Source organism: Lutra lutra, chromosome 4, assembly GCF_902655055.1.
Source record: "Lutra lutra chromosome 4, mLutLut1.2, whole genome shotgun sequence".
Lineage (NCBI taxonomy): Eukaryota > Metazoa > Chordata > Mammalia > Carnivora > Mustelidae > Lutra > Lutra lutra.
In genome coordinates, this window is record NC_062281.1 from 153205789 (window position 1) to 153231760 (window position 25972).

The 25972-nt window shown below is 52.4% G+C and overlaps 1 protein-coding gene across 2 annotated transcripts in view; it reads left to right on the forward strand.

The window, feature by feature from the left end:
* USP24 (ubiquitin specific peptidase 24) overlaps nt 1–11847 on the forward strand; it is a 137312-nt gene extending 125465 nt beyond the window's left edge. For both annotated transcript variants that reach the window (XM_047723878.1, XM_047723879.1), the window contains exons 62-68: nt 244–309; nt 2422–2488; nt 3641–3719; nt 5655–5730; nt 6148–6234; nt 6773–6883; nt 9072–11847. In XM_047723878.1, coding sequence (XP_047579834.1) covers nt 244–309; nt 2422–2488; nt 3641–3719; nt 5655–5730; nt 6148–6234; nt 6773–6883; nt 9072–9134 — 549 coding nt within the window. In that variant the 3' untranslated portion in view covers nt 9135–11847. The remainder of the gene's footprint in view (nt 1–243; nt 310–2421; nt 2489–3640; nt 3720–5654; nt 5731–6147; nt 6235–6772; nt 6884–9071) is intronic.
* The last annotated feature ends 14125 nt before the right edge of the window (nt 11848–25972 follow it).

The following is a 25972-nucleotide window of genomic DNA, read 5'->3' on the forward strand; positions in this document are numbered from 1 at the left end:
CTGAAAAGGCCTCCTTTCCTTTCTGCCTTTCTTCCTCTCTCCTCCCTACTGTCACAGTCCAGGGTGACAGTGCTGCAGTCCGTGGAGTCTGCATTAGTCCTAGGTTTAGCATTCAGGCAAACAGGGGCCCCATGAGGGCAAGTGATAGTGGTAGAAATAGAGCTTGAGGCCAGCCCTGTTGCGGGCCACTCTGATGGGCTTGCCCCTGAAGACTCACTAGAAGAATCTTTATGCTTTTTTCAGAACCAGCTGGAAACAGCTCCACCCCATGAGTTAAAGAATACGTTCCAGCTGCTTCATGAGATACTGGTAAGTAAAAGATGTTCTGATCCTTTTGTGCTACTGATTAAATTTACTAGTTAGCACGTGTTTGCAAACAGAAAGGTGTGTGTCCTTGTATCATTTTGCACTCGCTTGGTCTGCACTTAGTGAGCCCTCTAGGACGGTCAGGTTTTGTCATTCCTGGCTGAGAGGCGAGAAGTAGGAGACCAGGGAGGGAGCTGGACAAGTCCAGGAGGGACAGTGCAGAGAACCAGGGCACGTGAACAGCCTCACCTTGCGTGGGAGACCGTGGTGCTCACAGACGCTGTCTCCTTTAAACCTCGTGATAACCACCGGAGGAAAATTGCTAGCTCTACAGTTCATTCAAATCTAAGATGCCATCGACTCTCTATGTGCTACTAAAAATACTGCTTCCAGGCCACGAAACCGGAATGTAATTGACTGTAGGATGTGTCCCAGTTTCAGAAGTATGAAAAGCAGGGGAGAATTCAGTTGTAAGCAGTGAATTGCTTAGTGAAGTGGAGGGATTTGCCCAAGGCCACGTTCGAATTAAAGTGACAGAGCCAGGATTTGAGCCAAGCAGCTGGCTCCAGAGCCCAGGATGGCCACCAGAGCTGGTGTACAGACACTATATGTAAGTAGTTGGCATGACCAGGAGAAGAGGGAATTGATGAGGGCTTGGGGAAAAAAACCTAGACCAGATCACGAAAGGCTGCCGGTACCCAGAGTGTGTGGGCTTTTACCCATAGGCCCATGGTTGCACACAGGTGGCCAGGTTCTGCCTGTATGCCTGTTTTATTTGACCCAAAGTTTTATAATTTCTGGCTTCTGGCCTATCTTGAGAAATCAGGTAGTGTAATGAATTGGCCCCATTTCCCACCTGCCCCACTCACCTCGACCAGTTAGCTCTTGCTACCCTCTGATCAGGCACGTGCTGCCCAGTCCCCCTCTGTCCTTGCTGCTCGATACCATCATACCTAGCCCACTGTGTCCATTTCTTGTTGTCCTGGCCTCTGTAGACATTTCATTTTGCAACCTTTGCTGTCACTGATGAGCACTATAGGCAGGCCTTAACAGGAAAGTGACATGACTCGACTTAGGATAGAAAGCTTCTGCTGGCACTTGTTTGGAAGGCCTGACTGAAGAAGGAAGCCAGGTTGGAACTGAAAGACCACAGAGTTGTGTGTGGCAGTAAACTGGAAATCACAAGACCTGTACTGAGGAGAGACAGGGCAGAGGCAGCAAGGGACAGGTCTCCATGTGTTTGGGAAAGAGAAACAGTAGACTTTGGTGACTGGGTGAGCTGATGAGCACCTGGCCCAGGGCTCTCTAAACAGAGCGAAAGTCCTGGGCACAGGGTGGGCATTTGATAAATACTTCCAAACAAGGAAAGACATCACTGATGGCATTTATAAAAAGCCTGCCTCTCTGGTCCTTTACCTCCTGTTTGGTCCTAGTACTTTCACAAAATACAGAAGGTCGTTGCTCCTCCGGAGAAGGACTGCACATTGTTTGTCTGCTCAGCAGCAAACCACTGAGCTCACTGCCCTGTGCACAAGTCAGTGCCAGGCACTAGAAGTCTGGCCATGAGCAGGACACAGTTCCAGCCCCATGTGGCATGGCATAAACCTCCTGACAGTGCGGAGAGCCTGTATCGTAGCAAAACTCCAACAGGGTTTCAGTAAACAGTTTAGACCCTAAACCTCTTATCCTTGGGATCACGAAATACACATCCTTGTAGCCCACTGTAGCTTCTGTAGAGAACTGTAGAGGTAAGAACACAGAGACAGGAAATGAATGGGTCTTCAACTATTACTTGATCATTTTTCATCTTTAGTTTAAAATTTAAGGAGCACCTGGCTGGTTCAATCAGTAGAGCATGTGACTCTTGATCTTGGGGTCCAGAGTTTGAGTCCTGTGTTGGGGAATAGATTATACTTAAACAAAATACAATAATAAAATAAAATTTAAGATGCTGTTGAGGTATATGCCAGTGACATGTTGTTCATTTGTATTGGGTTTTGTTAAGTTAGGAACTAAATTAATCTCTTGAACAGAATCATTTTTAAAAGGTACCAGTGAGTGGCCTCATACAAGTTCCTTCGTTCATTTACCAAACTTTGTCTCCTTCCATCACAGGTCATTGAAGATCCCATACAAGTGGAGCGAGTCAAATTTGTATTTGAGACAGAAAATGGATTATTAGGCAAGTAGCCTGGCCATCCTGAGAAATGTCTGTAGCAGACCCACAGCCAGGGAGCCTGTTGTTCTGGCTGGCCTCCTCCCTGACCGCACCCCCCCGCCGCCAGCGCTAGTCAGCAAGGGCTCCAGGAGAGGCCTGTTGGGGTCGTGGGCTCCCGCATTCTGGTCAGGAGACGTGAAATCAAAGGATCTTACCAGCTGGACAGCTGTTCCCCTTGAATCAGCAAGGGGCAGCCGGGGCTCCTGTTACTGGGTTGGCTAAGAGTCAGGGGTGCTGTTACTGTTTTCAACAAGCTAAAGGCTACTTTCCGAGGCCAGAAATCTTTCAGTCCACTCTGCAGCCTTCAGGGAGAGAAAAACCTCAGGCTCAGGATGGTGTCAAGCTCATAAAATAGGATCGTTTTTGTTGTACCGGTGGTATGAATGCATCCACATTTCTCTTACCACTCATAAAAGCTTTTTGCATTTTTCTTTCTTAGAAGGCTAAAGTGGCTTTAATGAGCTGTTTCTTAGAAAAAGTGTGATTAGAAATCGTCCTCTCCAACACCCAGCACCCCGCCACTATTGCCAGTTAATCTGAGTCATTCAAGAATTTGCTCTGTGGCAAGAGTTTGAAGACCTCCTCTTATTGCAGCAAAGAAATGTGAGCTACAAAGTTGTGTAGCTGCAACATTGCAGGCCTCCAGGTGGCACCCGGCTTCTCTAGACTTCCAGACCAAACACTCCACAAGAGCCCACATCAAGGACTATTTATTCTTATATCCACAGAGCACAGAGCAGGAAGCATTTGTTGAACCGAACTAATGTTGTAAATTTGCATTTATCAAACTGAAAGTGTTGTGACCGCTCTTTAGTCAGGAGTGTGGAAAAGTTCAGAGGTCTCTGAGTAACCAGCTGTGGAGGTTTGTGCTCCTTTTGGTTCTTCCAAAAGGCAAACTTCCACTCCCACATACGTTTCTGGAATACCATTGAAAGCAGTGTCTATGCCCACTAGAATTTGGGGGATCCCATTGAGGCCACACCGCCATGCTTTTAGTTGAGTGCCCTCTCTGCTGCTCAAACCAGCTGGTGGTGAATGTTCAGGATAAGCGGCGTTACTGGGACACACTTTCCGCGTCTTGCTTTCTTGTCATGATTCCCTCTTCTCTTTGCTCAGCCCTGATGCACCACAGCAACCACGTGGACAGCAGTCGCTGCTACCAGTGTGTCAAATTTCTCGTAACTCTTGCTCAAAAGTAAGTATTGACTCCAATTGCAGGGAAAGAAATGGTGTCTTTAGTTACCAGGGGAAAAAATCTCCCTTGGTTAGTTCCTAGGGAGCCTGACTCAGAGCATGCTTGCTTGGATAGTTCAGAAAGCTGTTCACAAGATCTCGAAGAGTTGTGAGGAGGAGTGTCAGAGGAGCCACAGATCTTAAGGAATCCAAGAAAAGAGGCACACCAGCAGGCCTTAGGTGGGAAAGGCAGGAAGCAAGGCAGATTTGGGTACCTCCACAGCAAGAGTCCTTGAACTTTCGCTTGAGATAGCTTCCAGCAATGTAACTTCACTACCAACTCCATCATGTTCTAGGTCTCCACTTTCAAAACAGTCTCTCAAGAGACAGAATCGTGTTATAGCTACTCAGACTCAGGAATCCAGGCACTCTGCAAAGTACGTTGCCTTCCTCGCATTTAACCACAGAGACAGCTCTGTGAGGTTAGACTCTGTCAGTCCCACATTTTGGGTGGTGTGAGCGCCGTGCCTGCTGTCAGAGCTAGGACTTGAGCACAGGCTGATGGCCTTCAAGGCAGAGGTTCTTTTTGTATTTAATTGTGGCAAAATATACACAAGATCAGGTTTGTCACTTTAACTATCTTTAGGTGTACGCATCAGTGGCGTTAAGTACCTTCATGTTATTGTGTAACCATCATGCAATCCATTTCCAGAACTACTTCATCTTCCCAAACTGAACCTCTGTCCCCACCCAACACTAACTGCCCACTCCTGTCCCCTATCCCACCAGCAACTACCCTTCTACTTTTTTATGAATTTGGCGACTCCGGGTGCCTTCCATAAGTGGAGTCACACGGGGTTTGTCCGTTTGTACCTGGCTTATTTCACTTAGCCTGATGCGCTCGGGTTCATCTGTGTTCTAGCCTGTGCCAGAACTTCCTTTTTTAAGGCTGAATCCTGCCCCCTTGTACGGCTGTACCACGTTTTGTTGGTGCATTTGTTAGTTGATGGCCACTTGGAAAGTAGAGGTTCTCAAGGTTAGAAGGAGCCTTAGTGGCCCGCTGCCTCAACCTGTGGAGCACGCGGGATCAGTGGGAGCAGAGTGACTGCATGGCCGCTGCTGAGTCCCCACCCAGCCTTCTGTACAGCTTCACTGATTTTGCTCCAGATTTTTCCTGATTCTTAAGCATGGGGATTGCCATCCTTGGGTTTGTGCCAAAATAAATCTGTTGAGCCCAAGCTGCTGTATGTCAGTGTCCTCAACAAATGAATTGAGAGCTTGGTCGAAGTAATGCATGAACGTGTATTTTCCAGATGACATAGTGTTGTGGACACAGGTGGAGACCATCCTGCCGCAGTGGTGGGTGCGTTTCTAGGCTTGATGTTGGCAGCGTGACAGCATAGGTACTTGCCTGAGTGGTATTTCCAAATTGTGATGGGGCCGCACGGTATGTCTGATGCATGTCCTCCATCCCTCCATTCTGTACGCACAGTATCGCCATCAGTACTGTTTTTGAATGTGAAGGACAACTTTCTGAGTGGGCAAAAATGCTCCAGGACCACACTGTAAAGTTCTTCCCCTAATATCATTCTTACCCAAGTCACAGAAATGTAAAAACCAGTTTGATTCTTTCAAGAATTATTTCTCTTATTAAATGGACTAGTGTGGGGTTTTTTTGTTTTATTTTTTAGTTTCTATCTTCGAATTATGATAGAACTGAGTGGATGAGGTCTCCTAGATAAGATTTCTCACTACAAATTTAACCTTTTTCTGCTTTTCAAAGTTTACACGTGGGAACGTATTCCAACCAAAACAAGTAAAAACTTCATAGACAACTGAACTTTAGTGGAAGTAGCATTTGTGTATCAAAATAAAAAGGTAGAACAATTGAAACAAGGATATTGACAAGGTAAGCATTTGACTAATACAAATCCCACCCCCACCCCCCCACCGCCAGGTGCCCCGCTGCTAAGGACTACTTCAAGGAGAACTCCCACCACTGGAGCTGGGCCGTGCAGTGGCTGCAGAAGAAGGTAACTGCCCCTAGAGCTTTGCTGGCTGTCACCAAGAAGCAGTTAAACCACCGTGACGTGTTTTAACCCATGGTGCTGCTTGTCAGGGATAGTCTCTCCATCTGGAGACTGGCCTCCGAGTTATTTTCAGACTTCCAACCTTTTTCAGAACAATTGATAACCTGTCTCTACGCATGAAGTTCATGTCTTAATACAGTGTCTGAACTTGATAGGTGAGAGAGCAGGGGTGATAATCTGAGACAGTGGTTCACTGAACTCTTGAGAGCCGACATAAGATCCTCCCAGTGTGACAGAGGATCTGGGTGGATTTGTGTGCTGTGTTAGATGCGTTTTATATTTGAGTATCTAATGGTAGTAATTGTGGCTCACATGGGCTTGTTTGTTGTCTCTGATGGCGTTTTTGACCTCCCACCTCAGATGTCAGAACATTACTGGACACCACAGAGTAATGTCTCTAATGAAACATCAACTGGAAAAACCTTTCAGCGAACAATTTCAGCTCAGGTGAGGCTTCTCTTTCTGTTTTGTGTGGCTTTAAATCCCATAGATAGGATTTTCAGTGCATTTCTCAGAAGCCACAGCCTCAGAGATGAGAGGTGTAGGTTAAAAATGAGAAGGGGCTGGGGCGCCTGGGTGGCTCAGTGGGTTAAGCATCTGCCTTCAGCTCCGGTCATGATCCCAGGGTACTGGGATCAAGTCCTGTGTCGGAATCCCTGCTCAGCAGGGAGTCTGCTTGTGCTTACTGTCTCTCTCTCTCTCTGACAAATAAGTAAAATCTTTAAAAAAAAAGAAATGAGAAGGGACAGAAGAGGCAAATTTTCTGTGAAGAGAAAGCACGTTGTTGGGCAGGTGGCAAACTATGTGCCAGAAGAAAAGCATTGTGGGTTACAGAGGTTGAGGGGTGTACTGGTGGCTGCCGGGTGAGCACCACCTGGAGGCTCCCGCCATCTCCAAAGATCAAGTGGAGGGTCGTTGTCTTTGGTGGCACTGCTGCCACCGCATACCCCCTGACTTTTTCTTCTCGTGTTTCAATCTCTCACAGGACACGTTAGCCTATGCCACAGCTTTGCTGAATGAGAAAGAGCAGTCTGGAAGCAGTAACGGGTCAGAGGGCAGTCCTGCCAATGAGAACGGAGACAGACATTTACAACAGGTATAGCTGGGCCCACGTCCTCATGGGAAAGGGCCCCACCTGCTCTGAGTTTTCCAAAAACAATTCCCGTAACCAAGAAGAAAAGGAGACACCAGGCCCCCATCCCCCCACCTCATGGTCCCTGTCCGGGGCTCACCAGCAGTGTGCTTCTAGAGTGGAACAGTGCTGTCGAGTAAAGTTACCACAGGGCTCTCACCTCAGTGTCTGGTGGGCAGTGCCTTGAAGGTGGGCCTGATAGAGCCCGGATGCAGCAGCATTCCTCCTGGCGGGTTCTCTTCATTCCGCCAGGGTGCCACAAATCACCCCCTCCATCTTTGTGCTCTCATCATCCTTTCTGGAAACACAGACCCTTGAAGGGCCATTGAAATACCCACTTGCGGGGGAGTCAAAGAATACCTTTAAGCTTGTTTAAATATATATTTTTTTCAGTACTGCTCCGTTTAGTGGAAAAAGGAATGAGATATATCCACAGCACACACTGGTGAAGCGGGCATGACCGTGATGGTATGTGCCGTGAGGGCGGCCTTCTCTGGAGTTCACCACAGTGCTTGGCACAGAGACCTCATTAAATGAATCTTGTTGATGTCATGTGTGCCTTTTTTAACCTTTTAGATCCTCCCAACCACCCCATGAGGTCCCTGTCACCTTGACTTTCCAGAAGGGACACAGAGGCACAGCACTGTGACGCGGTTTAACCCAAGGTGCCACTTAGCAGCTTACCTTCTCACATGCTTTGTTTGCAGAGAACATAACCGCTGTAGGACAGGAGCTCCTGCAGCTGCCAGACTCCTTCCATGCAAGTGCGGGTGCGCACACACATCCTGATCCCCTCCCTCTCAGTACAACACCTCCCACAGCGTTTGGACACACTCCGTTCTCCCTCATCCTGTAAAAAAATACTCGTCTTCCCTCTTATCCCCTGCCTTCTTTCCCCTTCTTCACAGCCAGACTTCTCCAAAGAATTGTCCAGACTTGCAGTTTCTTCCCTCTGGCTCTCCGGTCAACGTCTTCCCCGCTGGCTCCCTGCCCTGTGGCTGGCTCAGCAGTCAGGGTGACACGTAGGCTTCTCAGGCCTTATGGTAGTGGGGCACTCAGCAGAATCCGACCCTGATGGCCACTCCTCCCTTCTAGAAGCACTCTTTCCCGGGGCTTCCACAGCATCTCAGTCTCCCAGCTTTCCTCCAACCCCCCGCCGTTCTTGCCCCATCTCCACCAACTTGATTCTTAGGGGTGCCACTCAAGACCGCCCAGCTCCGCTCCTCAAAGACAGCTCGCGCCCACCATGCCTGACGCCTCCATTCACTCCCACTGGAGCGGGCCTCTGCCCGTGTCCGTCATCAATGGCACCCTCTGCCCCAGACACGCTGCAGTCCATTCACGGTCCTGCCAGGCTGACCATTTAAATCTCTCTGGGGCATCTGTTCCATTGTCTTAAGCACCTTGGTGTCCTGGGGCTTTTGAGAAGCCTCTTCCTCGCTCTTGCTTCCCTCTACTTCATCTGCTTAAACCTTCTATGGCTTTCCATTGCTGTCAGGGTAAAGGCCAGAATCTTCACGGTCTTGCTTGATGGGGCCCCTGGCCACCTCTGCCCCCTTCATTTTCTGACTTCCGGACACCAGTGGCCTTCTTGTAGTTTATCAAATGCCTTTTTTTCCTTCCACCTTGGGCCTCCCCCATTCCCCCCCACCCCACCCCGCATCTATCTCCCACCCGCCTTTACCTGTCCTTTTGCAGAGAGTCCCTGTTCCTTCCCCACCCCCACCACCAGCTAGATCAGTCCCAGGACACATGGCAGGCATTCAGAACTTTATTAGCGTGTAAACCAAACACCACACAGCTAGTGACGGAGGCAGAATTTAGGAGTGACCCAGAGTCATCTCCAGCAGCCGCTCCGTCATGACGGTCCCCTCCCCCCTGAGTTCTCACAAGCGCTGCAGCCCTGTTGCCTGGTAGCCCAGTCACCTGAGGCAGGTCACCGGGTGCCTTCGGTGACTTGGGAGAACATGGAAATCAGAGTTTGCATAATCGGGAACTCTCAGATATAAGGTCTTAGAGCTCTGTTTTATTACCCTTCAATAAGTCTTCTGTTGTTAAATGCACTCTTTTACTGAACACAGGTCAGCAGGCATGGAGAAGCTTTTCTCTAACTTTACTGTGCATGAAGTGAACCTCCTTCTCTTTCTCAAAGGGTTCAGAGTCCCCCATGATGATCGGCGAGTTGAGAAGTGACCTTGACGACGTGGATCCCTAAAGGAACAAACACGCCCAGCGTACAGTGAGGAGTCACAGCTCGGTTCCCGGGTGCTCAGCACTGTTCTGAAATCAGATTCTCACCCTTGAGCCCTTTAGAAGAGCCTGCAGCTTGGACTAGGAAGCCCGGCGTGATCCCAGAGGAGTGTAGGTTTTTAAAGAAGGCACTCTTGGCCCCTGGAGAAGGTTCAGGAGCTGTTTGGCCGTGGGAGAACTCCTGCCCCCGGATCAGCGGCCCCGGGGCCCGGTTCATAGGGGGATTCACGTTTCTGTGGAGATTCTAGGAAATAAAGCCGGTGGCAGACTTTTTTGTTATATGAACATACAAGAATGAATGGGGTAAAGCTGTTGCTTTCTCTATGATGCTACAAAAGAAATTCCTTTCGTTTTTATATTTAAAAAAAAAAAAAAAAGCAAGCTGCCTTTAGATATGTGGGGGCAAATTTTTAATCTTGCAGTAACATTGATTAGGAATATTCAATTTAAAATGATGTAAAGATAGGTGATAAAATTCCTTTTCATTGTAAAATAGTAGTTAAAGAACTCCGTTTACACAGACCTTTGTATTTAATATGTCTCCCTATTTGTATAGAATTTCAGACGGGTCAGGATGAGAGCCCTGGGCGCATAAAGTTGGATCTTGATGAAATGTTAACCAGGATCAAAAATTGGGAAATTTATTATGCTCTTTAACATACATTTCTGGTATAATTGAGGTTGAAAAGAGCAATTAAAAAAAAAAAAAGTCCTCCAGAAATACAAGGTGCATTCTTCGACATCAGTCACTAAAGAAGTTACGGAATATTTCCCCAAATTTGGAAAACAGCAAAATAAAAAGCACTTTAAATTATAATCTTATTGAGTTTGACTTCATAAAATCATCTTTTTAATGTTTGGAGACATATTGAATAAACTGTAGTCTTAAATCATGTGATCCGCAATCATTTGCTTTTGCTTAAAATATAATTACTAAAACCCTTGGTACTGTTTGTATATGAGGTTAAATATTTGAGTTGAGAAAAGCTGCTCTGTGAGTTGTAGTAATTTTAATGCGAAGGAACTTGACACTTTGTTTCTCTTCAACATGACTAATGAACACCAAAAGAGACAAGATTTGTTTTCCCAGAAATAACCAGAAAGTAATTGAACAACTGTCCATTTTGTTGGTATTTCCCGAGTATAGTCACCATCCACATACTTCAAATTAGATACCAGCTTCCCTTTCTCCAGAGGGGATGGGATATGCCAATGGATTTCATGTATTTTGTACATTTTGTATTTTGAGTTTCTACACCCATTTTCCGCCCTATTTTGCCTTTAGTTATGTGTTCTGCCTTGTTTCCAATTCCCTGTGATGGAACTAAGGAAGCTTAGGAAGTGCCAGGTTGCCCCTGTCGGTTAGATTTGCCAAGTTCAAGAGGCGTGGCCAGCCCCAAAGTGCCTTTTTGGTGGCTTCCGCTTTGTGTGGACACGCGACAGGACAGACAGCTTTCGCCACTGTGCACTCCAGCCCCTGCCCCTTCGCTGCTGAACTGAGGTAACTGTGCAGCCAAACCACAGTTTGTACGTGTGTCTACAGCCCCCGCAGCCTAGCAATGGCCTTTTCAAGGACACCATGCAGACGGGGCAGCGTTTAAGAGCAGAACTGCGCCCTGAGAGAATTGGTCAGGAGTTGGCAGATTGTACATGGTTCTGCTGTTCTTGGAATTTCAAATGTGATGTTTTAAAATTGATTTTGAGTTCCTCAGTACTCCCATGTCCTTCTGTTTTCCCTAGCACCCCCCTGCCCAGTCTTCTCTCCACCCCCATCCTCACAGATCGATTGTGTAGGACATGACCTTGAAATGCCAGTGATGATCTGTGTTGGGATTTCATCGCTGGCAGCTGCACTCTCAGGAGCCCAAATTCAGGAGTGAAATTGCCACTTCTAGTCCCTTATTTCCTATGGAAACAACGCCTCCCACCACCCCCGGCACCTGCCGTCCTCACTGTAAGGCTCCATCAGGATCACCCGTCACTGCTGTGCATCATACGCTCTGGTTAAGTTTGATTGTGTTGTTGCTGCAATGACCATCACCTCCTCTTTGCCAGGAACCACTTGATTTCCAGCGGCTGCAGACTACAGCTAACCTGCTGATGACTTTTTTTTAATGTACAACGAAGTGACAATTACGACAGGCTTACCTTGGAAGGGTTGTCATTTTTACTGCCAATTTTTTGGACGAAGATGTTTTTATAAATCTTTCAAAATGGTCTGCACCTCGGATAGGAATTGCACAACTAACTCAATGCTGTGTGTTCTCAAGACGCTCCCTTCGTGAGGCCCACCGCAGGGTGCCGCGTCTGCCTCTCGGAGGCATCTGGGAAGGAAAACAAATGAGCAACCCAGCGGGTATCTTGCCCACGACTTCTCCTGGAGTACTCACACGGTCACTGGCAACTAGAAGAAACGGTAGGACCCAGAGCATCGTGTCCTCGGACTTCCCCTGTCTTGCCCCACCCTCCCTGCTAACATTGAGATGTGTGCAGTTACCTTTTGAGCTTGGAACAAGCAGACTGGAATTTTCCTCTGCTACCTCTTATGTACAAAATCTTGTTTATAAAATTTCAAAAGGAAGTAGATAAACTAGGGGAGAATCTTAATCCTAAATTTGGTTCATGAGTGGCAGAGTTCTTAGCTTCTAAGGGTATAAAATAAATTTTTCAAAAATCTAGAGTTGGAGTCCTGCTGACCTTCTTCTCTACGGTGCAGGGAGGGGCGCCGTGGGCCCGGGGCCTGGTGCGAAATGGCTCTGGGGTAGCTTTTGGAACTTGGCGCTAATGATGGGAGTCAGGCCCCTCTTTAATAACTAGGGGTGTTGGGTTTTCTAAGCCTTTTGTGGTTCTTTCCTTTTGGGTAAGGATGCCGAGCCCAGGCTGCTGGCCTACAGACATCTCCCCATAGCTCTGAGGTCTCCCAAGGGATCCCTGTGTGAATCACATCCCTGGTCAAGCCAGGCTTCCTGTGGGCTCATAGGTCTGTCTTGCTCCTAATGTCCTGGGTGTGTACACATGACTCCATGGTGACTGCCCCAAACCTTCCTCTCCTGTGGCCTATACCCATACCTCTCCCACTCGCAGTGACCACCTGCTAACATAGGCAAGACCCAAGTACCTCCCTTCTCTCAACCCTGGAGCGGTCAGGGTATGGCTGTCTCATGAATGGGCACCTGATTCTTGGGGAAGGGAGGCCATGTCCAGCACCACGTAGCCAGCCGAGGCGCCTGTGGCGTAGACATGGTTCTTCTCTGGCATTCAGGCTGTTAGCATCGGGCAGTTCTTGAACTCTCCATGATGCTAAAATGTCAGAAAATACAATTTGGGAGGATTTTTGCTTTGCAGGCAGATTCCTTATCATGGGTATGGGCTGCTTTGAAATAGGCCTTGCTTAAGAGAGCTGCACTCGCCAACTCTGAGAGGCTGGAGGTCCCGTGTTGAATGGGTAATTACACGATGCAAACTGGACTGAGACTTCATAATTTCCAGTCATGAGAAGTGATTGTGGATATAGTACTGACTCATTACAGAAGCACTGGGCATTTGTATAACTCTTACTCCATAAACTGACTCTGTGCCATGGGGAGAAGAGAATGAAAAAGACAAGGAACCAGAGCTTGGCAGTGGATGTGGAGGGGAGAGCATCGAGAACGCCACAGGGGCACCGGTTACCAAGGGTGGGGGGGGCCAACCACCTAGGGGCTCAGGGAAGACAGGTTTTATCCTAAAACAGACCTAAGTGCTTATCCAATACCTGATTTACTCAACCATCCCACAGATTTTTATCAAGTGCCTAGTACAAACAAGGCGTCATCCTAGACAGTCAAACTAAGGCCTAAGAGTCATGACCAAGTTGTTTTTATTTTAAAAAAGCCACCGTATAGTTACAAAAGCAAAACAGAAGTCTAGAAAAGCTTCTTGCTATTAAAAAGGCAGTAGAGAGAGCGGTTTGCGAACAGACCAAATAGATAAATGCTTGGTTTTGTTTGCTTGGGTCGGGGTATGGGGAGCTCAAGGAGGGAGGGAGAGTTGCCCCTCCCCCTCCAGCTCTCAGAGCCCCCCAGCACCCCTCATCATGGAGAACTGCCAGCACCATTCACCCAGTGCCCCGTCCTGGCTCACAGTGCTGCCTCCGGCCTGTGTGCCCCTTCTGGGCCCCAGAAGTTTACCTATAAAGATGGGGTTCCCCCTTGCATGCTGTAACAAGAGGCTTGGTTTTACAGGCAAATCTGGATTATGAATGGCCCCCACCTCTCTTCCTGGCCCTGCAGGCTTGGCAGGTCTCCCATTCAGGTTGCCAGTAGCTTCCTCCCCAAGGCATGGATGGTGGTGTGTCCTGTGCAGGGTAGGTGCGAGGGCTGGGTGAGAAGGGGTGCAGGCTCCACAGCCCCCACTGCAAGCCACAAAGCTGGCCCTGGGGGCTGCTTCCCGCCGGCCACACCAGGCGCACAGCCAGGCCTGCACCTGAGCACGAAGAGGGCTGCTGGAAGAAGCACAGGCCAGCCCCTCAAGCACCTGGGATGGTCTCCCACCTCCAGCTGGATCTCTTGCTGTCGCCAGTGGCTCAGGAGTGGGTATGAGAGCTCAGAATTTCGTCAACAAAAGCTATCTTCCCTGTGAGCCCTAACAGCAAGGCTGGGAGAGCCCATGAGTCCACCACACTGATGGAGATCCTTCCACAGGAGCGGGGACTCGAACCCAGGTCTCCTGGCCGCCGCCCAGGGGTTCATTCTGGCCCCAATGTCCTCATCTATCCAATGGGTAGAATAGACCCTGCCTTTGTCCCAGGGCTACTCTGAAACCCTGTGGGAATGTGGGTGGAGAAGCACCTTGGCTGTCTGGAACCACCGGCCAGACCTGGGCAAGCATAACGCTCCTGTCAGTGCCTAGCAGCTGGCACCCCCACAGTATGGAAAACATCCTCCTTGATCAGGGGGCAGGAGGTGATGACCCATCTGCCCATTTCACACTCACTTCCCCTTCCAGCCCTTAAGTGTCCACCCGCGGGAGGATGACTGCCTCCTTCGGGGAGCCCTCGGGATCATTCTGCCCAGAAGCTGAGCACAGCTTGCCCTATGCATGTAAGTGGGGGAATGTCAGGTGCCTCCCATTCAGCACAGGTTTGGGGACAAGGTGACCCAGGCTGAGTGGTCACGTTCTCCCAGGGAAAGAGCCCACAACTCCTTCACCCCAGAGGCCAAAATAAACCTGTCTACACCAGGTCAGACACCCCATTCCATGAGCACATACCCCCACCCTGACCCTGGACTCAGAACCCTGCGGGGCTCCCAGCTCACTCAGGCAAAATCCAAAGTCCCAACTGTGGCCCTCAGGCCCCACCTTACCTGGTCCTGTGCCCTCTCTAGTCCTCCAGCTTCTGTGGGTTCCCACTCCCACGGGCCTCCTGTCTGCTCCTGGTGCCCTCCAGTCACGCTCCCACCACGTCAGGGTCTTTACCCTGGCTGTTCCCACTGCCGCAACACTGTTCCTTCCCTGTGATGCCCTCCACCTTCTCAGTGAGGCCTCTCCTGAGCCCTCCACCCAACATTCCCTTCCCTGCTTTATTTTTCTCCACTGTATCTTTTAAGTACTCCTTATGATGTTTTTGTTTACTGTTCTTCTCCCCCCACGAAAATGGACACTCCAGGAAAGAAGTCGGGTTAGCACCGGGGACAATGCTGGTACCCTGCAGCCCTCACTCAATGCGTGCCCAGCAGGTGGACCTGAGACAGTCCTTGCCCTCCAGAAATGCGTCATCCAGACCCTACTCTGTGCTTCTAAAAACCTTTTCTGAGCGCACTTAAGAGCAGACCACCCGGGGCTTCCTTTTAAAAGGCTCCCTGTGGCTTTTTAAAGAAGAGGAGGGAGCTGCCATTGGAGTTGCATCTGCACTGAGGTTTCTTGGGGGCACTCCTGCCCTCTCTCAGCTGGCCCTCCCTGGCCTTGGCGGCCACATTGGCTGCTCCTCTACCCCCAGCCCACAGCTCGCTTGTCCCCACCCCTGGGTCCCAGCAGGTCCTCTCTGGCCCTAAAATGCAGTGGGGCTCCTGGCCCTGAGTAAACCCCAGCAGCTCCGTTCCACAGATTCAGCAAGGAAAGCACAAGTCCTGCCTCATTCTCTGTGATAGCTACGCACGCTAGATAGCAAACCTCACTCATCTGGACAAAAGCAAAAACTGGCCCAGCCACACCCAAACACACACACACACACACACACACACACACACACACACACACACACACACACTGCCCCCACAGATGCAAAAGCTCCAGGTAGCTTCCTCCCCATAAACCTCTGCCCAGATATTTGAGAGCCACCCAGAAAAGCTGCAGGGGGTAGACGCACGCCAGCCCTTGGGACACTGGGCACCCATCCTGCAGGCTCCTCCTGCCCCCACAGGCCCTGCTCGTCACCTTCTCCACGGGCCCCAGGATTCTGTGCCTCCTGGCTATGCCCCGCGTGGGGCGGCCAGAATCATGGACGCCGGCCTCCTCGAGGCCCACACGCTGGTGGGGCTGCCTGGGGGGCTGAGGTCCTCTGCCTCCCCGTGGGAGCCTGGGGCAGAGGAGAGCAGCTTAGACCCTTGGAGGCTGGGGGACCCTCTGTCTGTCCTTGCCACCCTCAGACTCCATCACTTTAGGGGCTGAGGCCAGAGCTGGAAAATCCAGAAACAAGTCAAGTATGAGAGTCAAGCTCAAGTATGAGCTACACTGACCTGAGTGACACAGCTCCTGGGTTCTCAGCGCTGCTGCTGGCCTGCTGTGTGACCATGGGAAAGCCATTCAACCTCTCTGAGCTCTAGTTTCTGAGGGCAAGCACTGCCTCCTCTCCATCCCAAGATGGACCAGGACAAGGAGCTCCCCCAGGCTCTCACCCAAGCAGTTCAGGGGGAGGCTTGATGCCTCCCCGGGGTACCTGAGGCTTCCCCTCACGGGCCTGGGAGTCAGACATACCCCCAGCTACAAGACCTTGGAAGGTGGTACTCTGCTATGCCAAGCCTCAGTTTGCCCATCTGTAGAATGGAAAGAGTGACCACGCCTTCTCACAGGATGGCCCTGAGGATGAAATAAGGACTCGACAAAAGTGCAGCCCATGGGACCTGTTCCCGCCTCTCCTCTGGACAAGGGCCCCCATCACCTGACCGGGCTCCTCTTTCCACTGCAATTCCATCCTGCACACTCCACCAGCCCACTCTTCCTGGAGCCGGCTCCTAGCTCAACACTGCCCCTTGTCACACACCTCCTAAACTTCAGTGGCTCCCCAGCATCTATGTGCTTGAGAGTCAATTGAGCCCACCATGTGCCATCTCCCCAGCTTCTCCCCAGGACACCCCATGCTCCACCCAAGCAGGTCAGCTCAGCCTCCTCCCAACTGGAGGGGCCCTATCCCTGGATCCCCTACGAGGATCCCCTGCACCCCCATGACTTCCTGCTACCTGCCCCGGGCATGTTTTCCACACAATGGAGCCCGCTCATACTTACCCATATCAGAGCATGGACTTCAGAGCAAAGAATGATAATAATGGTAGCTAGCGTTGATAGAGTCCTCACTAAGTGCTTAGCACCCATCATCCCCATTTCACGGGTGAGGAACCTGAGGTACAGAGAGGTGAGGTAACTTGCTGTTGCCCGGCAGAGCCCAGGTGAACCCAAGGTCAGCTCCACTTTCAGCTCCTGCCCCAAGTCCCTCCCTGAACGGCCTCTCATGTTGTGTGTGGGGAGCTTCCCATCTCATGGAAGCCCACAAGGCAGGTCCTCCTGGGAGGAGGGCAGAGGCTGAGAGCTGAAGCCACATGCCCAGGGCCATGGCGATGAAGCGGGAGACCTGGCCTTCACACCGGGCAGTCAGGCCCTGGCATTGGGCCAGCCCGGTGGAGGCAGTGGAGCCAGGAGCCCAGGACGCCTCCTAACCCTGAGGACGTGGCCTCCCAGGTAGCACTGGGCATGGGTCTTCATTCCAGCCCCAACTGGGAGCAAGGGGAGGCAGGGAGGAGGCTAAGCCTGCGATGGTGTTGACCCAGGGGAGAGGAGAAGGAGGGCCCAAGGTCATGGGGTTGGGGGATTCAGGAGGGAGAGGGACCAGGGCACAGAGGTGTGGCTATGTGGTAGTGGAGGGTAGCACTGAGAACAGTGCTGTTCATAGACTAGGATGGTGGAAGTTCGAGCGCCTCCTCACCCCAGGCTCCTGTGTTGGAGTGTCTGACAACATCCTCCAAAGCCAGGCTGTTCAGCCTCCAGAACACCACATGAAGCCCACAGTGTTAGTGCCTGCCCACCTTCCCCTCCATTCTGGGGGTGGTGGCGTCCACACCTGCTTCAGGACCTGAGGCTAGAGAGTGAGGCAGGTGTCTTCCCAGAAGGCCACTGGCAGAGGCCCAGGCCCTGCCAGCCACTGGCTGGCTATGCTGAGAGGCCAGACAGACCCACCCACCAAGGGCAGCAATACCATCCCCTTCCTATGGGCCAGGCCAGCTGGCTTTCCCAAAGAAACTCCAGATTGAGAGACGGCTAACCGCTTGCACAACAACTCGTCTCTGGGTGCTTCAGGCTTCCCGTGGGCTCCTTAACCTGCCAACGCCTCTGTGAATTCCTGTACTTAGTGTCTGCCTAAATACGTCACCTTCTCGCTTAGTTCTTAAGTGACTGTTCCTATTTTTATCTCCAGCCTCCAGACAGAGGCTGAGGGGCTTGAACACAGACCAGTACAATGGCCTTTCTTATCCCAGCAACGTCCTTCTCAACGTCCTTCTAGAAGGTGAAAGTTTCAGGGAACAAGGAAGGGGGGCTTAGAGCTGAGTACTGGGATGGGTAGCCAGACTGAAGAAAGGAGAGCTAAGAGAAGGCACAGGCAACCCTAAGGGCCACGCCCCTCCGCCTACCCTGGCACACTCAGGCGCAGGGGCTGGGGCAGAAGCCACCCCCCAGGTATCCATTAGCGGTAGAACTTCCCCTCTGCTCCAGGAGCGGCAGTGTGGAGCAAAGAGGATGTCACCAGGAGGTCACTGCAGACAGCTCTCTGCCCTGGCTCCCATAGGTGGTCACAGAACTCCTTTCCTTTCACAACCCCTACGGAGGGACTGTCACCTCCCCTTTAAAGAGAAGGAAATAGAAGCCCAGAGGCTGCGAAGCACCACACAGCCTGTGAGGGATGGAGCCGGGATTCAACCCCAGTTCTGACTCCAACGCCCCAAGGCCTGGGAAGATTGTAATGGAGAGAACCAGCCGGCCCCGAGCAGGGAGCTCCCATAGCCCTGGGGCCAGGTGCTGGCACCGGCCTTCAGGAAACTCGCCAGGCCCACCCTGGGCGACCGCGGCGTGCGCTGCGGGCGTGGGGCTCAGCTTCCTGGTTCCCGCTACCTGGCCCGCCCTGCCACCCGTGAGCACCCGCAGCCCTTCCCAAGTGGCCGGGCCAAGGACCCCCTACGGGCTTCAGAACAACTCCGCCCCTTCCCCTTTAGTTTTTGTTCTTTCCTTCGGCTGAAAAAGATAGAACACTAGAATGAGCTCTGTGGCGTGAAGAAATCGGCCCTCCCCACCCCGCCCCTGGGAGCCGCCGTCTCTCCCTCTCCTCCCCGAGCACAGCAGTGCGTCTCTCTCCAAGCCCCAACCCCACTCGCACAGCCCACGGCCGCGACCCGGAGTTCCCGAGCCGGGTCAGAACGCAAGCGACAGCACGGCGACCTCCTCCGTGAGCGGTGAGGTTTTCAGCGCTCTCCGGCAGGCTGCTCTTTCACCCGCCGGAGCCACGGTGCTGCGGCACGGCTGAGACCCGACCCCGGCCGCGCTCGGCTCGCCCCAACTCGCGCCTCCACCCCCCACCGTCGCGCACCTGCGGGCCGCAGAGTGCACCGCGCGCGGGCCAAGAGCCGCCGTCTGGGTTCCCCCCGCCCCTGGCCTGCGGTCCCCCGGGATCCGCGCCCGGGGACGGCGAGCAGAAGGCGCACGGAAACTTAAGCTCCAGCCCCTCCCTTAGGCAGGGAAACTGAGGCCAGAGAGAGGATGGCAATCGCACGGGTCCCCGCTGGGGGTTCGCGCCCGCCTCCTACTCGGGCACGGGCACCTAGGCGCGGCAGGTGGAAGGAGGCTGTGGCCGGGCGCTGGGCAGCGTGGCTGGGTGCTCCAGCAACCGTCGAGGAGGTGCTCGTCCTGCGCGCACGCGCCGGCGGGGCCCGGAACCACAGCAGCAGCAGCCGCAGCTGCCGGCGCCCATCGCGGGGAGAGGAGAGGTTTGCGCCCAGGCGGGGATACCCAGGTTGGCGCGCGGTCCAGCCCGCCCTGTGCCTTGCGGTGGAGAGCACCGTCCGTGAGCGGGACTCGGGTCTCGCGTGGGGGCTGCGCGACGCGGCAACGCGTCCCCGGCCCGGGCTGTCTCGCTGCCAGCCTCTCTGCTCCGCTCCTGGCTGGGGCCCGGAGCAGAGCCGAACGGAGCGCGACTCCGCGGCCTGGGGGAGACTCTGGGATTGAGTGCGGGATGCCGGGCGAGAGATCCAGCCACCAGAGCCCCATGGGACGATCCTGCTTGATTAAACATTAACGGACCCCCCCCCCCACGGCCCCCCACGTCCCGCCCCACGTCTGGAGGATCAGGTTTCTGCCTCGTTCTCCCCACACAGCGTCAGATTACGCTCAGAGGAGGGGGCGCCTGGGTGGCTCAGTCGTTAAGTGTCTGTTTTCAGCTCAAGTCATGAGCCCAGGGTCCTGGGATCGAGCCCCACGTCGAGCCCCCACGTCGAGCCCCCACGTCGAGCCCCCACGTCGAGCCTCCACGTCGAGCTCCCTGCTCCGCGGGAAGCCTGCTTTCTCCCTCTTCCACTCCCCCTGCTTGTGTTCCTTCTTTCCCTGTGTCTCTCTCTGTCAAATAAATACATAAAGTCTTTAAAAAAAGAAAAAAAGATTATGCTCAGAGGAAGTAAACAACACCCCCAAATCCTAACTGGACTGGAAGGCAGCCTGAACCCTCCGGGAGCCCCCACCCTGAGCCCTGCCAGCGGTGCAGTGGGACACTGAGTCCAGTGGAGACCACCTAGTCAGTATTTCTGGGTGTGCCTTATCACTAGCCAGCTACGCTGCTTGCTTCCTCGCCAAACGACATTAAACCACCCCATTCTGGCCTTCCTCCTTATAGCCTGCCACTGGGGACTCCTCCCTGCCTTCCCCCATCCATTCTGTCCATGGCGCCTCAGCCTGGCATCCTGGAATCTCAGCTCCTACACTGCTCTGGCCTCTATGTCTTATGCACCCCTGCATGCACATGGACCCTTCAAAGGATGTGTTGTACAAAGACTCTGTGTTTTCATCTGCAGGTACGTCATACACGTACTTTCAAGAATTCTGTTGTAGGCGTAAGCCCAGTGTTCCAAATGGTTCCACTTGCAGATTCCTCTTAGACACCATGTCTAAGAACGCAATTGAACGGGCATCTAGCAAATACCGAAGGAGGAAGAAGGACCTGCCTGCAGGTCAAGAACAGCTCTGGGCCTCACACCTTATGTGCAGCATCCCTCTGGGGGCTCGTCAGGGAAGAAACAAAGGAGACTTCATGATCCCACTGTGCAGCCAAGCAGCGGCTTCCCAGTGAAATGACTTGCTCTGAGCCTGGGTCTCTGAGTTTGCTGCCAAACACCTCACTCTGGAGGGCGAATTGAACAAACACTCTGCAGCCAGGGGCGTGATGTCGATCTCTGCGGGGTCAGAGCCTTGTCCACTCTGTTCTCTCGTGGAATATCCCACCATCCGTGGCACAAAGTGGGAGCTCCCCTCTCGGCAGGCTGCCTGCCCCCTGCAAAGGGAATTGTATTTGAATTGTGCTTCTGGCCACTTCCTGGTCTGGACCTCCTCCTGTAGGGAGAATAGCCCTTGGGAGGTGGGAGCAAGCTTGCCCCGATGCGCCTTAGAGCACAAGGCTTCTCGCCTACCAGGGGTTCTTAAAGTGAATCCAGGGGATGGTCAAGCGTGTGCACCCAGGGATACAATGGCTCCAGGCTGACAAAGCGGGGTACTGTCAAGTTGTTCAGGGAATGTGTTTGGATGGAGGTGGGGGAGCAAGGAAGCCCCGCAGGCACCTGGGGCTTTGCGACAGGTGGAACCAGAGGGGCAGCCACTTCTCATCCCACACCCTGCACTGCTGGGTCTCCTGTCATTCCACAGGGTTTTGGTTCCACACAAGTTGCCTGAAGCAGCTGTTTCATCTCATCTCTCCCTGGCCAGCTGCTAACCAGCCTGCCCTCAACTGAGTTGCGGGAATCAGGATCAGACAGAAGCCCCCATCTGGGTCCTCCCTTCCACCCTGAGTGCTCTCTGAGGCAACACCCATCCTTTCCTCTTCCTTCCTTCCTCTTTCAGGGGAAAGGGCACCGTCCCTTTATTTATTTATTTTTTAAGAGTTTATTTGTTTATTTGACAGACAGAGATCACAAGTAGGCAGAGAGGTAGTGGGGGGGTGGCTGGAGGGGGAGGCAAGCTCCCTGCCGAGGAGAGAGCCCATTGCAGGGCTCCATCCCAGGACCCTGGGACCATGACCTGAGCTGAAGGCAGAGGCTTTATTTAACCCACTGAGCCACCCAGGTGCCCGGGGACCATCCCTTTAGCATTCTTAAATCTGCCACTCTAACAATGCCTTCCCACTTTTGGGGTCCCTTGACTTCTGCCCACAGCCTGAAGAAGCGGACAGAACTCACTGTTTACACTCTCCATCCCCTCCAACTTCAGAAACTTGGAGTCTGCTAGTGTGTGAGTGGCAAGTTAGGCAGTTTAACAGCACCGACATTTTGAACCTGCATACTTTTGGGGAGTGGGGAGAGGGAGCATCCTTTCTGTGTATATGTTCAATTTAAACTTTGCTGGCCTGAAAATGTTATTTTAACTGTGAATAGTTTAGAAGGTTATACAGTGAAAAGTTCATCTCTCTCCCAGTCCTGACCCCCCACCCCACCTTCCCAGGGTTAATCACTGTTACCCATCGTAGTAGGTCACAGAGTGTCCCCTCCTGCAAAGATATGTCCAGTCCTAACCCCTGGTACGTGTGACTGTGACCTGATTTGGAAATAAGGTCTCTGCAAGGTAATGAAGCTAAAGATCTCGTGGCGAGAGCATCCCGGGTGCAGGATGCGCCCTAAATCTGTGTCTGAGAGAAAGGAGAGGGGTGTCATGAGAGAAAGGAGAGGGACATTTGAGACACAGAGGAGCACAGGGAAGGAGGCCATGTGCAGAGGGAGGCAGAGCTGGGAAGGACGCTGCCATCTACCCAGCAAGTCGGGAGCCACCAGAAGCAAGAGCGGGGGTGGGGGGCCTCCCCTAGAGGCTGCAGAGGGAGCCTGACCTGGCCCACACCCGAGTTTGGACTCCTGGCCTCCCAAACAATACATATTGGTCATTCTAAGTCCCCGTATTTATGTTACAGAGGGCTTAGAAGACTAATACCCCCATTTATTATCTTTACGGGGATATTCCATTTTTATAAAAAAAATTTAAAATGGATTCTCAAACATTTATTTCCTGATATATTTTTAACTTTTTAAAAATATTGGTAGGGTGGGGAGGGGCATCTTAAGTTTTTTATATCCCAGGAGCTCCAGCATCTTACTCCAGCCCTAACCTTGGGGTTAAGGCCTCCCAGGGGCACCTCTACCTGCTTCATTGTTTTCTCAGCTGCAGATTATTCTTCTCCAATCTCTTACGGAGGGTATGTAGGTTTTCTGTCATTTGCTATTACAAACAAAGCTGCAGTGCCTTTCCTCACCCGTGCCTCTTGGCAGGATAGGCTCGGTTTTGCCTTGGGCGTGCTCAACCCGCAAATCCCAGGACTTTCACACTGATAAAGGCTTCTTTCTCTCTCACAGCGCCTGTCTGCTGCAGGCTTCGCTCCCCACGTCGCTGGCACACCCCAGAACCAGACCAAGGACCAGGCATCATGGAGAGTGTTGCCAGAGCCCGAGGCAGAAGGAAAGGCATAGTGGCACATTGCGCATGGCTCCCACTCGGAAGGGACCCCCACTCGCCCCTTCCACTCACTTTCATCCTCCCAAGCAAGTCGTGCGGTCACACCTTGGTTCTGGGGTGGGGACGGGCCAGCATGCCAGTGCCCAGAAAGAGGAAATCAGGAATACACATGAGTTCTGCTCGCAGCTGCCCCTCCCAGCCGCACGCACACCAACACAGTGGTCAAACATTCTGATCTGTCAGGGACTTAAAAACTCTCCACACATGTTAGTCTTCGAACCGTGTCCTCGTGCCTTTTGTTCATCTTTTCCATTTGGCTTTTCCATTTGGTCTTTCGTTTAATGATTTATAACCACTTTTCATATGGAGTAGCAAGATTCGCCCGTCATCTGTCAGACATGTTGCAGATCTGTTTCTCCCACTTGTTGATCGACTTTAGACTTCATGGTATTTTACTCCATAGAATACGCTGTCGCCACCGTTGCAGCCGTTCACCGAGAGCTCAAGATGCCAAGTCAGCAGCAGGATGTGTGATCTGAGAGCAGGGAGGCACTGGGCTGGGAGTCCCCAGCGTACTGACGATGTTCAAAGCCACTGACTGGCAGATGTCACCAAGACAGAACGTCCAGGAAGAGAAAGGGGCCAGCTGGGCCAAAAGCAGCCCACAGGTCCTGCAGGTGAAGACCAGAAAATTGATTCGGCAGATCCAATCACGGCGTCCGGTAATTATATCTAGCAACGCAGAGATTTAGGAACACAGAATGGCCTGATGAAGAAGGTTCTAGAAGGAATGCAAGAAAAGGAACTAAGATGGCCAGCGAGGATAATCAGCTTTTTAAAGGAACTGTCCTATAAGGGGAGCAGGAAAATGGCCTACGGCTGAAGGGAGTAGGAGGCCAAGAAAGGGTTTTTTTTCCTCCATGGAAGCTACTAGAACATGCTCATGATACATATGAGGGACAAGCTGGCAATGCAGGCACAGGAGCTTTTCAGCGGGAGGTAAGAAGGGGTGTTTTCTGGTGCACAAGCAGAGGGTTTGTCCTTAAAGCAGGGCCCAGACACTATTCTCATAACAGATGAGCGGGTTGAGGTGTGGGGCACGGTTGCAGGTAGCTGGGTCCATATGGGGCAGAAGCTGGAGGTTCTTCTTGCATCTGGATTTTCACTGAAGAAGGGAGTGAGGCATCCACTGAAAAGAAGGCTGGGGGAGGAGGTTTGAGGGGGAAGAAGGCATGGTGTAGTCATCGTGGGGCAAGCCATCATCTCCCAGGGGTTAGGGGCATGCACCCCGGGGCCAGTCCCTCAATCTCTCTCTGCTTCTGTTTCCTCAGCTGTAAAAAAATATACATAAAATAAAATAAGTGGAGACTACTGAAGGGCTAGAAAATGTAGGTTTGTGGGACAACCTCAGAGACACCACCCCCCCAACTGGAGGTCTGGGGTTGGTAATGAAGTGAAGCCACAAAGCATGCCTGTGTCCTTCTTGCTGTGTTTGGCCACCAGGAGCGGGAGCAGAGCTGGCGGGCAGCCGGGTGTAAGCAGGGCCGGGTTTTTGCCCACTGAGTACAACACAGAGCAGGGCAAGGGTGTGGAGTGGGGGAGTAAGGGCGAATATAAGGTTAGCCTGGGAAGTTTCAGCCAGGGAGACAGGTGAGGAGGTGGGAGGGGGCCAGAGGGGACAAGTGGGCAGCATCAGCAGATGGTCAGTGTGGGAGGTGTCGAACAAAGTGGGAGTTGGGAGTGAGCTAGAAAAAGGGGAAGCGGTGACCAGGAAGTGGGGTGTCTGTGGGGCGCCTGGTGGCTCAGTCGGTTAAGTCTCTGTCTTCAGCTCAGGTTATGATCCCAGGGTCCTGAGATCGAGTGCCTCTGCTGCTCCCGTTGCGTTCTTTCTCTCTCTCTCTCTCTCAAATAAAATAAATAAAATCCTTAAAAAACAAAAGTGGGGGTCCAACACTGAGGTTCTGGAGGAGACGCAACTGCGGGTAGAAACAAAGTTCTTGACCTTGCACAACAGACAGCGTGTGGCAAGGTCTTGCAGGGGAGGAGCTCGAAGTCCAGAACCCCCAGAGGGTTACCTGTGTGCCTGCTGGAATCGTCCCGGCAGGAGAGGGTGACCATGAGCTAAGCCTTCAGTACACAGGGCTGTCGTCTGGTGATAGGAGCTTCAGGGCTGACATTTATGGAGAACAGAAGGGCCGCACGCTGGAAGAGGCTGTGAAGAGGAAGGAGGGTCCCACCCGACTTCAGGCTGTAGGAGAGGAAAGGGAGGGAGTAGTGGCCTTGGGGGCAAAGGGGACTCTAAGTAAAGCAAGAAGGGGAAGGAACGTTCGGACAGGCATTCGAGGGCAAGGAGGTTGCTGTTAAAGGACTGGATTTTGAGGGGAGGCACAGGGATGGGTTTCAGGACGGCAGGAAGGAAGGCATTAGGGAGGGAAGGAATGGGCTCAGGGAACAAGGGAACAAGGCCCCTCAGGAGCAGTGGCTGTGCCCAGCTGGGCCAGCAGGGGGCGCCCAGTGCATGGCATGAAGAACCAAGGCCTATGGCCCAGGCCAGGCCAGAGGACTACTGCTGGTGGCTGGCTTCAGCTCCTAAGACAAGCCTTTGGCAAGCCCCAGTCTTTGGCAAGCCCACAGGGAGGCAGGTAAGAGCACAGCCCTTACTGATGAAAAGTAGGAGGAGACAGTCACACAAGGAAGAAGCAGGCGAGGTGCCATGGAAGCTCCGTAGATGGACACTGGATCCAGGCATACTTCCTGGAGGAGCCAATTCTGGGTTTGTGGTCCAGCTGTAATGAGGTGTGAGGGAGCAGTGCATGGCCCAGCTGGGGACACTGGGACAGGAGGCTTGAGGACCCCTTCCTGTGG